This window comes from Momordica charantia, assembly GCF_013281855.1.
Source record: "Momordica charantia cultivar OHB3-1 chromosome 8 unlocalized genomic scaffold, Mcharantia_2.0 BLBB01000008.1, whole genome shotgun sequence".
Classification (NCBI taxonomy): domain Eukaryota; kingdom Viridiplantae; phylum Streptophyta; class Magnoliopsida; order Cucurbitales; family Cucurbitaceae; genus Momordica; species Momordica charantia.
Genome location: NW_028275166.1, coordinates 955,790 through 971,033, shown reverse-complemented (window position 1 = coordinate 971,033; position 15,244 = coordinate 955,790). Strand labels below are relative to the sequence as shown.

The 15,244-nt window shown below is 29.2% G+C and overlaps 2 protein-coding genes across 2 annotated transcripts; both read right to left on the bottom strand.

The window, feature by feature from the left end:
• Positions 1–765: 765 nt before the first annotated feature.
• LOC111004981 (truncated transcription factor CAULIFLOWER A) lies at positions 766–6,317 on the bottom strand. Its single transcript, XM_022276315.2, has 8 exons — positions 5,998–6,317; positions 2,687–2,771; positions 2,457–2,521; positions 2,264–2,363; positions 2,109–2,150; positions 1,946–1,987; positions 1,276–1,406; positions 766–1,154 (listed from the first exon to the last, which is right to left on the bottom strand). Exons 1-8 carry the CDS (start codon positions 6,180–6,182, stop codon positions 1,127–1,129), a joined length of 678 nt encoding a protein of 225 aa, XP_022132007.1. The 5' UTR covers positions 6,183–6,317; the 3' UTR covers positions 766–1,126.
• A 3,953-nt stretch (positions 6,318–10,270) lies between these two features.
• On the bottom strand, positions 10,271–14,958 carry SEP4 (K-box region and MADS-box transcription factor family protein). The gene is made up of 8 exons (XM_022276281.2): positions 14,616–14,958; positions 14,426–14,504; positions 13,983–14,044; positions 13,773–13,872; positions 13,622–13,663; positions 13,484–13,525; positions 11,625–11,746; positions 10,271–10,646 (listed from the first exon to the last, which is right to left on the bottom strand). Exons 1-8 carry the CDS (start codon positions 14,798–14,800, stop codon positions 10,547–10,549), a joined length of 732 nt encoding a protein of 243 aa, XP_022131973.1. The 5' UTR covers positions 14,801–14,958; the 3' UTR covers positions 10,271–10,546.
• Positions 14,959–15,244: the final 286 nt, after the last annotated feature.

Sequence of the window (15,244 nt, the reverse complement as noted above, 5' to 3'; positions counted from 1 at the left end):
TAAAATGCAACCATTCATTTTTATTTTACATAAGTCAATTTTTGATTAATCAACTGTTGATCATTTATAAACTAATTTTCATTATCATCAAATTATTATTAGTAATGTTATGTTTCAACTTTCTTCGTATGTTTGAATTCTTACGTATCTCAAATTATGGTGCAATGTTTAAAAGAAACAACAAAAAAACACAAGGGAGATGACACGTGGAACAACTAAGGAAATTAATCTTTTTCTAATTAAATTAATTTAACGACGACCGTGACCTAATATCAATATCGACAACATTAAAGAATATAATAAGTGTCTTATCCACTATATACTTAAATTGAGAAACCGCTACCTTTTTAATAACTTTTTTGTTTACACATTAATAAAAAATTATTGACACTTTTAGTATGCACTCTAACTTTTAAAAAATTATTGACACTTTTAGTATGCACTCTAACTTTTTTAAACGAAAATTAAAATCTGTTTAGCTTAACTATTTATTCCTCAATCTATCTCCAATAAAAAAGTTGTGGGTTAAAATTTTCATCTCAATATTAGATCTTTACAAATGTCAGTACCACCTTTAAAAATTTGATAGTTTTTTATTTTGATAAAAATAGAAAAATATGCTATTTTCCACCTTCCCTAATTTAGTTTCTGTTTATCACAAGTTTAATAATGTTAAACTTGAAATAGATGCTCACCAATAAAGATACAAGTATGGATAAGCGCATAGGATTTTAAAATCATAAATGAACCGTAAACCCTAGCGTATCAATATAAAAGAGTTGCATATGCATTAAATAAACTCTAATTAAAAGCCTTGGCTGCATAAACTTCCCTTCTTTTGGAACAAACAGCTGGTTCATTCCATTAGAAGTTAACAAACACAACACAAAGTTAACATATTAATTAGTTGTCTTTCTCACTTACAAAACCCCCACATCCACATCCCATATTTATATATTAGCTAGCCATATGGCCATTACACAAACAAAGCTTAACTCCCATGCATTTTGCATTATTATATATGATTCATCTTCCTCTCAAACTCTTAATAACTCTCCGACGACACCGTCGATTCCTCCACCGCTCCCTTCTCTGAAACTCCCCGATCAACGTGTTGATCGTGGAATCATTGATTACCCTCAAAACTTGCAAGCCTGTTGAATCCAGTGCAGAATTTCAGAAGAATGTGTAATTTCTATAATATCATAGGCCTGAGATTTTTAGAACAATTAATGGAAGCTATTGTTTTGGTTTCGGTTGAAAACTTTATATTACCCAATGTTTAGAGAGGGATGAGGAGGTGTTGGGAATAAGAATGACAAAGCACTGTAACCATGGTGCTGCTGTTGCTGATGCTCCCATTCTGCCTGCTGAGCCATTGCTACACTCTTCTCCTTCTCCTTTATCTTTTGTTTCAAAAAAAAAAAAATTGTAAGTAAAATGCACAGATCTAGAAGAGCCATTAAATTAATGGATAAGTTAATGCCACATTTAATTACACTTCCCACTTATGAGTTTAGAAATTTAACACAACATCGAAACGTTGTGTTATAACCTACGAACAAAGAACCTCACTACTCAACTGAAACACTTTTTGTAAATTATTCAACAGCTTGGAGGGTTAGGATCGAACAACCGACCTGTTGGTCGAATGTATACGTCTTAACCAATTCAGTTGTGCTACAACAGGGTGTTTGACATAAAATTTCTAAGTGATTTTTATTTTTTTTGAAGATAAATTTATAGAATCACTTTCAAACTACACTTTACGACAGTTTAATACATGCACTAGATAATCATTTTAAAACCCTAATGCAAATCAAAAACAAACCTAATGAGTTAAATCACTCTCAAGAAAATATAACCAAACACTTAAGTGTTGGAATGAAAAACCACATTTTTGTTTCAAATTTTTTAACAAGAGCAAATATAAGGCAAATCTGACCTGCTTTGCGAGTAAGGCATTTTGCTCCTGTATTGCCCTTTCCTGTAATTTGCAATAAATATGGAATTAATGTGTAGAAAACCAACCAGAAAATAATGGAATTTGAACTACTTATAAATTTATAAAAAAAAAAGAGAGAGGAATTAATAGAGCGTTTGCTTGCCTTTCTCTGAAGTGCAGAGATGGAATCATACATAAGTTGGTTCTGGAAAATAATCCAATAATTCATATCAGAAAACATTATATGTTATAAATAAAAAAAATTTGAAAGAATAATCCAAACAAAAATGGCAGCATAAAAAATTAAAAGGGCCATACTTTTCTTGAACGAATGTGTTTAAGAGCAGTGTCAATCTGTTGCTCCAGATTCTGCAGTTCTTTGACACTCAACGAGTCCAAATCTTCTCCCATATAATGACTTTCAACCAAAACACAAAAACGACAAACGAACAATCATCGATGTTTCCATCATTAAAAATATCGACAAAATATCGTAAGAGTGTAAAATTACCTGTTGTTTCTTTGTAATAGCTCGACCTTGGACTTGAGTCTGTAATATTCCAGCGTCCAGTTTTCCTGGAAAAAGAAACACGCGCACAGCACACGCAACAGTAAATATCACTTTCTATCGGAGCGAAGATTAAAGGGAGAGGGACAATTAGTCTCTAGTTCGTCTGAGATTAAAAAAATTATATAAAAAAGTTAAAAGATTTTACAGTTTCTAACTCTAATTTGTCGAACCTGAGAAAATTCAGTTTCAGAAAGTGCAATTTGCTGCCTTCCCACATAAGAATATCTCTCATATCGTTCAAGTATTTTCTCCATGCTGCACCATAAACTTCATAAACTCATCAGTAATAATAATGCTAAGAATATATAATCTCCAATTAATTGGCATCAATTAACTTGTTGAGTCCTAATACAAATGAGTTTACCAAAGAGGGTTTTAGTGAATTTAGTACAAAAGAGGAGCCATAATCATATTACTCAAATTTCTTTATATGGTAATTTTTTTTATTATTTTTTTATGGGAGTGTTTCGCATTAAAGAAACTTGGAGCCAAACTACTTCAACCATCATGGTTGGGCCATTGATATGAAAGGACCAAAGTAAATTCGAAAGAATCTAGAGAGAACGAGTTCAAATCATAGGGTGGCCACCTCCACCTAACTATAGTTTCATATCTTACGAGCTTTCTTGGCAACAAAAAGAATGTAGTAGGATTAGGAAGCTGGTCTCTTGAGATTAATGAATGTGCATGCAAACTGGTCCGAATACTTACGGATATTAAAAAAACAACTAAAAGCCCCAACTTAACCAAAACGTTACAAGATTTATTTTCTAATTGATCACAATTACCATACCATTCCCCCTTATTCAGGCTTCAATTGGTAGCAATGAATATAATTTTGAAAACATAACATCACAAACAAATCCCAAAACCCACTTAAAAAGAATATCACCCAAAACAAACAAAAATGATATTATAATAATAACAATAGTATCACCTAGGGCCAAATTGTGTCCCTATTGAACAGTACTATCTCTGAATAATCTCCTCTACTTCTCTTGTGTGGACTATCAATTCCAATGTGATGTGTGAGTATCTCTCAAACAAGAAGCAACCATTAATATATATAGTACATCAAAACCAGCAACTGTTTGCAGTGTGAGGTGATTTAAGTTGAGTTGACAGTCACATATTTTACAAATAAAGTGAAAATTTTGAAAGTTTGGGCCTACATTTTTCAAGCATATTAACACCAATGTTACTGTTTTATTTATATCATGTCTTTTCCTAGACAACAATAACAACTTTCCCCTTCCCCCATCATATCATATATCAATCTCTCTCTCCCCTTTTTTTCTGGGAAAAAATTAAACCTTCGTGTTACTTTACTTTAATACACTCATTAATTCATCATCATATAGGGTTAGGGTTTCTTCTCTATTCTTAATTGCATTTCTCCTAAAATTTCTAGTACTATAATAGTATGAAAAATGAAGTAGTGGTGATGAGACAAGATAATATATTATTCAATGTTATGTTATATTGTGGTAGATTGTAAAGGGGAGGAGTATGAGATCCCAAACAATTCAGTTGGTGATGAATAAATACATATTCACAAATTAAATTAAACAATTATGGTATGTTTTGTAAGGAAAGATGTTTAAGTATCGTTTGGTAATAGTTTCGTTTAATATTTATTCCTTTTTATTTTAATTTTTGAGAAATATGTATGCTGTGATAGTTTTTTTTTCTCATATTTTAGAATTGTTCGAAAAAATTTACACAATATCTATAAAAAAAATTTTGATTCCTTATTTTCAATTTTTCGAAAACATTAATAAAAGTGCTAGTTCATCTTTTTTAACCTATAAATTTTTAATAAAGTAATATTACATTAATGAAGTTCTCATTCCTCCAAAAACCAATAAATTTTTTAAAAAAGACATAATAAGAGCAATGTTTCTTTCATTTTTCAGAAGAAAGAATTGGTTGATAAATATGTTTATATTTATTATGCTTTTTGACGCATAAAAAATAACAAAAAAGAACAAGGATAAATACTTATTAAACAAGTATCTGATTTTATTTTATAAAAAAAAATTGAAACGTTTTGACAATCATGCCAAACAAAATCCTTGCTAACTCGCTCTCCATTTTTTTTAGTATAAGAAATGGGGAGATGGGAGATTAAATCTCCCTAACCCTAAAAAATGAGTAAGATAACTAAGTTATGCTCGTGTTGCTACATTCCCATCTAAAATTAATATTCGTAGTGAGGATTAAATCTCCGAACTAGAGGTTTGCCTCCAATTTCTAGTTTTAATATTTCATAACATTATAAACTATCTATTTTTATAATGTTGTTTTATAATTAATATCAAACCTAAGGAATTTTGAATATTTTATTTCTGAAAATTAGTTTTCAAACGAAAGTAACATCTCTGTAATAGAAAGATTTTAGGGAACAATAAACAAAAATAGGAATTCTTACCAAAAAGGCATTTCGAACTTCTAAATAGAGAAAAATAAAAAAGCAAACAAAAACCATATATATATATATATATATATATATATATATATAAAGAATCAGGAGCAAAAAAAAAAAATGAAAACATATCTAAGATAACTAGATTACTGTTCTGTTTTTAAGTTTATTTTTCATAGTTATTCTTACACCCTAGCTTTCAGAATAAATGAATTTATACTATACCTTTCCATAACATAATTATTTCAAATACAATAATATATTTTTATTTTTATTTACTCACTGAAAAAATATAGGTTAGAATCGTTATATATATCGGTTAACAATATATATATATATATATATATATGAATTAAAACATCAAGTTAGGGTTATAAGTCAATACCAAACCAGTCTCTCTTCAGTTTTCTAACCATTTTGATCTCTAGCCACACATGAAAAGCAAAATAAATCCCCAGAGAGAACTGTTTTTTGGATCCCCATTTCCATGAAAGAAAGAAAAAAAAAGTCCACAACTGTTCTAAAAGTACAAACCTACCCTCATGGGGCAATACCAAATCTACTTTACTTTACACAAACAAGGCATCAAACCCAAACCAAAAAAAAAAAAGAGAGAGAGAGAGAGAGAGAGAGAGAAATCTACAGGTTTTGCCCTAAAAAACCCAACTTTCCCACTCCAAAACGTTTCCATCTCGATCCCTAAACAAAAAGAAGTATAAAACCCATAAACAAACTAATGAAAAAAAAAAGTAAAAAAAGTATGGTTATTCATTATGTACTAAGATGGATCGTGTTAAATCACCACTGAACCTACGATTCGATTCATAAATTTACGACGATATCGAGTTGTTTTAAAGAAGTGGGTGTTAAGTGGGAGTGAGAAGTCAGAGAAATGATGAGAAGGGGAGAGCAAGGAAATTAAATTAAGCCACACCCAAATGTCTAAAGTTTAATTACAGGGAAGTGTCAGATGGCAAAAAAAGAAAAGAAAAGAAGATCTGGGGCTGTGTTTTGAAAACCCTAAAATAAAAGAAAGAGAAGGGAAAGGAAATTGACCTGGAATCAGTGGCGTATTCAAAGAGCTTTCCTTTGTGGGAGAAGAGAATGAGAGCAACTTCAGCATCACACAGAACAGAGATCTCATGAGCCTTCTTCAGCAGCCCAGCTTTCCTTTTCGAGAAAGTTACTTGCCTGTTTATTTTGTTCTCAATTCTCTTCAACTGAACCCTACCCCTTCCCATAACTTTCACTTTTATTTCCCCAAATTATGAAGCTCAGACTAGAGAACACAAAGAAAGAAAGAAAGAAAGAAGGCCTGCCCTGGCCTGTGGGGGCAGTTTTGAGGTCTTATATAGAATGAAATGGCTGGTTTCTGGTTTTGGGAAAAACCACTGTGGTTTTCTTGAAGAGCTGTCGAGAGCTGATAGGGCAATGAGATGAGTAATCTGAATTGGGTTTCAATTTTCATGTGGAGATTACAATTTAACAACTGAGATACACACAACAGAACCTGTGGGGTGGGGGTCACTTTTTTTTTCTTTTTCTATTATGGAGAGTGGTGTTTATGGCCTGTAGACCACATCCCATAATTGAGTTAAGTTTTTATATTTGTTTATTTATTTATTTGGAGGGGTTTTATTTTTGTACATGATGCCCAACCCTACACTGTTAGGGTACCCTAGAAGTATAAGTATAACCCTTTGTGTTGAATGTTATTGTATATATGCCTCACAGTCACAGTCACTGTCACCCCAAGTGGAATAAGGGGTCTTAAATTACAATATATCTAAAAGAAGAAGAAAGTCGTGATGACAAGACAACAGAGAGTGTGAGAGCATTGTAGCTAAAACTTTATTTCAAGATCATGTCTAAAGAGTCTACTTTGATATATTAACAAGCTTTTGTTCTACGAGAGAACGCAGTGACAAGGGTCTTGGGTCTTGCGGTATCATTTATCATAGGGTCTTGCATTCAAGCTAGCAGTGTAAACCACACGGCATCATGATGGTTATAACTAAAATAGAATAAAATATTAGGTTTTCTTTTATATATATATATAAATAGAGTGTTATTCTTTTGAAAACTGCCTAAGATTTTAGAAATAATTTGTAGGTAGGAAAAACAAAGAAATTATTAGCAATAAATTGTTAAGATAGTTAAAAAAAAAAATCAAGAATATCCAAACGTACATGCCCAAAAAATAATTGATTTAATTTTCAATTCCTTTACATAATGGAATCGGAAGATATCAAAATTATAAATTATTTGCACCAACATTTGGTACAAATTATATATTTGTAGTTGTACGATGACTCATTGTATTTAAATCTCAATTCTCATTGATTTAATTTACATTTATATTGCCTTGAATGAAATTTTGCTATCCCCACAAGTCCTAAATTATGGAAAAATGCAGCCATTTTAATTATTTTAATAAAGTTGAAATGCCCACACATAATTGAGAGTGTATAAAAATTATTTCAATTAACTCAATTTTTAGCTACCAAACCAACCAATAAAAATTAGCTTTAAATACTAAATTCTAGAAAACACAGTAATTTTTTTCCTGAAAAGTATGTCATATTGAAGATGTAAAAGACTAAATAATATACCCTAATATGCTAGCTTCAACTTTTGAGTAGATTTAAAATTAACCCTTTATAATTATATCGACCATTTTTGTCCCTTAGATGGCACAGTGTGGCAAGGAAATGGGACCGCGTGGTATCACTTGTACCATGAAGTCTTCTATTCGAGTATTGTGCTAGTCACAATGTTGCTCAGTTCATGCAATCAACCTCGATTATAGGGATCCATTAGTATAAATCACACAATATCAATTCCATAAAATAAAAAAAATAAAAAAGATCATTTCCCTCTTTAATTAATTAATATATATATATATATATATATATATATATATATATCCCCTAATTGTAAGTTTCTTCTAGTAAAGTGTAATTAAATATTTTCCATGGAGGGAATATGAGTGGGTATGATATTTTGAGATATGTTCCGATTCATATATGGCTATGGCTGCTTTTGTATTTATCATTTATTGTAATGAATGAAATAGTTGATATATAAATTCTCTTAAAGTGCATTAATTTTGTTTGGATATTTGTGTACTACATATTGGAAAAGCAAGCAATCCCCAAAATGTCACTCTCCCAACAACTTCTTCTCTTTAAATTTATGATTCAAAATCTCATAATTACATCAATTTTTTAACTTGAGTAGAATACTCAAGCTGAAGAGACATTTTTCTATAAATTGTAACCAAATTAAAAAAAAAAAAACCAAACATGAGGTCGAAGATTCTAATCCTCCATCATTGTTAGATGTTGAACTAAAAAAACTTGTACTCTTAACCTCTTAAACACGATTAAATCATCAATGAACTCAAAACTTAAGTATTTAATAATTTATAAAATATCTAATATGGAAGAACGAATTAATTGTGTGGTCTACGAAAAGTTGATCGATGGGGAACAATAATGGAAAGAGTGAAAGAGATAACACATGAATGTTAAATGTGCTAAAAAAAAAAATTCACATTCAATTATACACATGTGATTTCCTTAAATTAGTAAAGGACAAAAAGAAGGTAGATAAATGCACAAATAGAAACGGAAGAAAAAGAAGAAGCCTAGTTTTAGGGAAAATCCAATGCCTGGTTTGGATAGTTTTTTGGAAATGTTGAAAAGTGCTTTTCTCTACTTAAAAGCACTATTTATTTTTATTGATATATTTGGCTATGTATATAATAAAGTGCTTTAAACATTTTGAAGCCACTTTTAAAGAATGAAATTTTTGGTTCACAAATTTAAAAAGTCAAATTTTGTATAGTAGGTAATTTATAAGAATTTTTTTTATGACAATTTGAAGATATTGGAGATCTTTTGACCTCAATTACTGCTAAGTTATGTCCTTGTCCTTGTCAGTAGTAATTTGTAGGAAGTTAATATATATTTAAGGTTGGAAAATGAGAATTTCAAGAAGTTTAAGAATATCAAATGAATATATAGATTTGGCTTTACAAATATCTTATATTACACAAATTCAATATGCGACTTATGGAGGTAAAAAATAGCGATCTTATTATCTTATATGGCTCAAGCACAATAGCTATATATGTTCCAAGGCTCATCAAATAAAACTACGTCATTATTTTTGGAAGGATAGAGAAATTGCAGCCACACAATTTGACTTTCAAATCGATCCACTTTTGTAGTTACGATGTATATATTTACTAAAAATGTTGGTAGCAAAGGATTGTTTTCAATTAAAAACATTACTATAAAGAGTTTTTTTTTTTTTTTTGAGAGAAACTATAAAGAGTATTTTAAAATAGTCCATAATTACTTACAAGCTCATAACTCTATAAGTCTATAGTTACTAGCTAGGAAAATCATATAACCATGCCATCACACATGGTGGAACCAATATTTGCTCATCTTATTAAATGATGCCTTGGATTCTTGAATTATTGTGGAAGGTTTTGACTACATTTATAGTAAAAATGAGTTGCCCTCTTTAATTAATGGATGGTAATTTTTTTTTCTTTTTATATATAATTATCATCACCAATAAATTCATTAATATTTTTGTAATTTACAATTAATGTTTAGTGTGGTCATATAACTTTCTTTGAAAAATAATTTTGGTCACATCAAAATTAAGATATAAGGTTTAATTTAGTCATCGCCTGTCATAATAATAATAATAATAATAAACATCGATAAAGAATTCGATAAGATCATAAATTTAGTTATTAAAAAAGTTCTCCCGTTGACAATTATAATTTAGAGATCTAATAAATAAATAATTCAAAAGGTAAATCAAAAGCTTTTGTAGGGAATAGATTAAAAACCTGATGTGATGCTAGGAATTAATTTTTTATGTGTTTCCTTAATAATAAAATGTAGTAGAGTAAGACGGTTGTCTCGTGAGTTTGGTCATAATGTTCGAGTTGATCGGAACACTCACATATGTCAAAAAATAATAATAACTAATTAATTCAATACTATTCTAGTTGGAGAGAAACAATGAAACTTTTATGAATACTTTTGGATCAAATCTGCAGCTTTGGGACAACATCATCAAAACCACTACATCTTTTTTGTAATTATGATATCTCAATATTTTGCTTGATTGGAAATTTTTCTTCTAACTTTCTTTGGTAGGTATGTTACTCAATGTCTCTCCCCTGAGTGAAATAGTTTCTGTTTCAAGCAAAAATTATATTATAATCATGTCGTTTCTCCTCTTAAAATTAAAAAATGGAAATAAATCATCGTTAAACTTAAAATTTTATACTAATATAAGATAAGATAAATTTAATCTTCTTCGATATATTCTCAACCAAGATCAAATCTCTCCCACAATACATTTCAATCGAAGAGCGCGAAAAAAGTAAATGAGTTTTAGGCTCAAATTGAGAATAATAGTTTGAAAAGAAGAAAGAACACATGAACAATTGATGCAAATGGGTGACATCCTGTGAGAGATTTGGTTCATATATTATTATATAATATTGTTGTGATATATATTGAATATATATGGTTGAAATTATAAAGTATTAATTGGTTTTGTTTTGTGAAGATCAAAGCATCATCCAGTGTGAAGGAAACCCACTAGCAGCTTCTGGTTCTGGCCCAGAGTTTATGCCATTTTCTTGATTTGAAACTTCTGCAGGATGGTAACTAAGAAACAAACCCAAATTATTTGTCAAATATATATTTATCAAATCGTTTTAATTTTAGGCTAAATTACAACAAAATGTCTGTCAAGTACTTGTTTCAAAAGTACATATATTCTTTATCCAATATTATCTTTCACCTTTTATAAACATTTCAACAAATATCCTTAGATCAACAAATATCTGCTAATGATTTGAACGAAAAAATTTAAAATTTGAAGCAATGTGGCAAAGATTTCTTGAATTAAATTTGAAGAGAGAAAATAGGAAAGAAGGCCGTTTCTAAAGGGACAAAATGTCAAGTTATACCCACAATTTTTATTTTAAAAAATGATAGCATCTTCTATATTTCCTATCTTCAGGTAAGTTTCTACGTTAATTGTTATATCTCTTGTCATATCAATTTTCCATTTAAAATAATATTTTATAAAGGTTTATGATTGAAAGACTTTTGAAAACAGGTAATAAGGTTCAGGACTATTTTTTATAATTTAGTCTTAATTATTTTATAGCTCTATGTTCAAGAACAAGGAAAGATTTACCCCATCTCAACTAGGACGATATTAAGGGCTACAATAACGTTTCCATATATTTCCTCTTTTTGAACAAAAAAAAATATATATAATTACACATATGACTCCAACGTCCACGTGAATTCAAGAACGATAAAACTATATTTTTATTTATGTTTTGGAACAAATAGAAAATGTAACAAAAAATTTACTCTTGTTGTTTTCAAAATTTCTACAATTTTGAGAGAGAAAACGAGAAACAAGCAAAATAAATATTATCAAATACTTAGGTCTTTTAATAATAAAATAATTAAAAACGAGAAACAAGAAAAGCAAACGTTACCATAAATGACTTAAAAAGGTTTCTTTAATTCCTCTAATTTAATCATCTAAATTTTGAGAATGGAAAAGAATTTATAGCTGGGCTCCTATCTATATAGTAGAGAATATATATATATATATATAATTACCTATTTTCCAATGCAACAATGTTATTGCGTTGAAGAAAGCCCTCAGCTTGTCGGCTGTATTGCAAACTGTGCTGATCTGAAGCTTCCCATGTCCAATGAAGAGCTGCATTACTTTCCTCCAACTGCCCATTCAAAGGAAAAAAATTAATTTGTTTTCGACTAAAAAATTAGATAATTATAAAAATTTATGGCTAGTAAGAAAATCTTGAGTTTGATGGATTTGGTGGGTTCATGAAAATATTTATGCATAGTATTTCGGAAATTGAAATCAGTGGTAGAAATATTTTATGCATTTTAAAATATGTCACCTGTTTTTTTAATTTTCAAATATAGCAAAAAATTTCATCAGATACTCTGTCAGTAGTATATTAGATGTATATCACATACATATTTGCACAAACAATCCTATCAATAGTAGTAGATCATATATACATATTAGTAGTTAGATATATTAAATATGCATTACATCATTTTAGTAAACTTATCATTTTTAAATTGGACCTCCATTTCTTTTAAGTTCGATATTTGAAAAAACTAAACGTGGTTGCTATTTTACTAATTTTACTAAATGTTTTTGTCATATTTACCACTATTTCTAAGTTTAATTGACTTCGAGTTTATAAATAATTAATGTAATTGATGAGACTATAAATCTATAGTTTGGGATAATGCAATGTACATATATCAACATATCTTTCCTGTGTGATGTGAGTCAAGCACTCCTAAATTGTAATAGAATTTTGAATTTTGCACTTTGTTGAGTTATTTCCTTCTTATTTCATATTAATAATTCATATATTATACATTATGTTAGTACTCAATCCCACACATAAAGTGAAATGTGGAAATATGAAATTAAATTTATTGTAATTTAATTTACGTTTGGTTGGAATAACAATTTTGTTGTTAATTTTCTATGGTAAGAATTAAACTTGCTTTCTAACTATTTCTTTGGTATATTTTTTCATCATTCTTTAAAAACACATTTTAAATTGTTAAAAAAAACAAATTTAAAATCTTAGCCAAATTTAAAAACAAAATCTACCTTTTTTTTTCTAGTCTTCAAAATTTGACTTAAATAAAAAAAATAGAAATTAAGTAGACAACAAAACATAGAAATAAGGAATGAAAATATACTATTTATAAACTAAATTTTCAAAATAAAAAATATAACAATTATCACACGATATCTTTATATATATATATATATATATATATATATATATATATATATAATTTTTTTGGGTCAATTATACTGACTATTGCCTCTAACTAAAATTAATTTCAGTTATATATTAATCATGCATTTTTTCCCAATAAGATAATATACAATTAGCCTTAAACTCTTACAATTTGATATAATTTTTATTAAATTACAAAAAAGGGGCATTTTTATTACCACTGATTTTAGAGGCGAATGCAGTCCAACTTCAATATATATTTTCTAATAACAACAAATTCAACGAATTCAACCGCAAGGAATAAGTATATATCAAATTACTGCTAAGCTATGTTTATGTTAACTCTAACTTCGATATTTATATCGTTCTTGAATATTTAAATAATATTAAATTAACATGTGTTTCTGTAAAATGTCACACCCTTTTTTTATTATTATTATTATTATTATTATTATTATTATTTTAAATACAACATAGTTTTAATTTCTCATTACCACATAGTTTAAGTTAAGCTTTAAATTTTATGTCATATTTGAAAATACCATATTTATTTTATGATGTTTATATAATTATAACATCAAAATATCCCTACACTTCTAACTTATTAATTAAAAAATAATAAGAAAAAAGAACAGGTAATTGATTTAATTAATTGGTGTCTTTAATTACTCGATATACCTTCCTCCTCAAAGCTTGATTTGTTTCCAGCAGCAACTCTTCCTACAAAAATCAGAGGAGAGAAAATAAATCAGTCCAGTCTATTATATGAATTAATGTCTAATTTTTCTCAAAAATAAACAAAAAAAAAAGGACTACCTTTTTTTGAAGATCAGATAACTGATCAAACATCGTTTGACTCTGCAAAAAAGTTCATTAATTCAGCAAAATTAATAAACACCCCCAATTTAATCATACACAGAATTTATATTATATAGTTTTAATTATTTATACCAGAATTTATATATACCTTTGCGGACCTGATTTGCTTCAGAGACATTTCTAATTGGATCTCAAGTTGGTCAAGTTCCTTGGTCTCCAGATCATCTAATTCCTCCCCAAGAAATCGCCTATAAAACACAAATAATATATTTATTTTGATATTATGTGTCTATATATATTTACAAACACTAATTAACCCCAAAAAAAAAGAAAAAAAAAAGAAAAAAAAGGAAGAAACCTCTGAGAATGCTGGAGGGATTCCACTTCTGCTTTGAGCTTCAAATACTCCTGGTACCATCTCTGCTTCAAAAAATAACCAATAATTAATATTTCTAAAAGAAAACTTATAAAGTTGTATAAAATGCTCCTAAATTACAAAATTGGTTGTCCTATCATTTCAACTCTACAACTTTAATTTTAATTGACAAAAATTGGAATCTCTCTCATAATCAACAAAAAAAAAAAAAAACATTGTAGATACGAGCTAGAATTTGAACATTCGACCTCAAATGAAGGAGTAGAGTCCAATTACCACTTAATCAATTCTCAAAATTAACACAAGTGTTAACTAGGGTTAGATGGATATGCCGAAGATTTAAAGTAAAACTTTTGACACGACAGAAACACATAATTGAGGCAAATACCCTATGAATTTGGGGGTGGATGGGGTAGGGAAATGACCTGAGTGTCCTTGGGATGGTGGGAGGGTTCCAATGCGCCATAGCTGTGCCTTTGATACCTCTCCAAAGTCTTGGCTATACTGCAAAACAAACTCGAAAACCCCATCAAAATCTGAGAGGACTAAAATAAAATACAAAAAATACTAATAAATAATAATAAAAAAAGGTTTAATTTGTTTTGTTGGGTTGACCTTGAGGAGCTGGAGAATTCGTAGAGTTTGCCGCGAGTGGAGAAGATGATGAGGGCAACTTCGGCATCGCAGAGAATTGAGAGCTCGTAGGCCTTTTTAAGAAGCCCATTTCTCCTCTTGGTGAACGTAACCTGTCGATTTATTTTGTTCTCTATCTTCTTCAGCTCCACTCTCCCTCTTCCCATAATTCTACTACTACTTAATTTATATTATTATCTCCCTTCTCTCCCATTTCTCATCACTTTCTCCTATTTATAAACCACACACAAACAAACTCAAACTCATGAGAGAGAGAGAAGAATAATCCTTTATCCCACAACCCCCTTTAACTTTGTGGGTGCTGTAGCATACATTCTCACTATATAAATATATCCTCCTTTTTCTCACCATCTTAACTAATTGAGAAGATATTAGGTATATAAGAATATAACACCTCTATTAATTTCTCAATAGAATCTCGAGCATATAAAATCGCACATGGGTCGTTTAAGCTCAAAACGAATAAATATCATATTTCCATATATGTCTTCGTACTAATTGACAACTTGAGTGTAGATTAGTGGTTAAAGTATTTATACCCTCTCTTAGAGGGTGAATGTTCAAATTCTTATATCTACGTCTCTTCAATC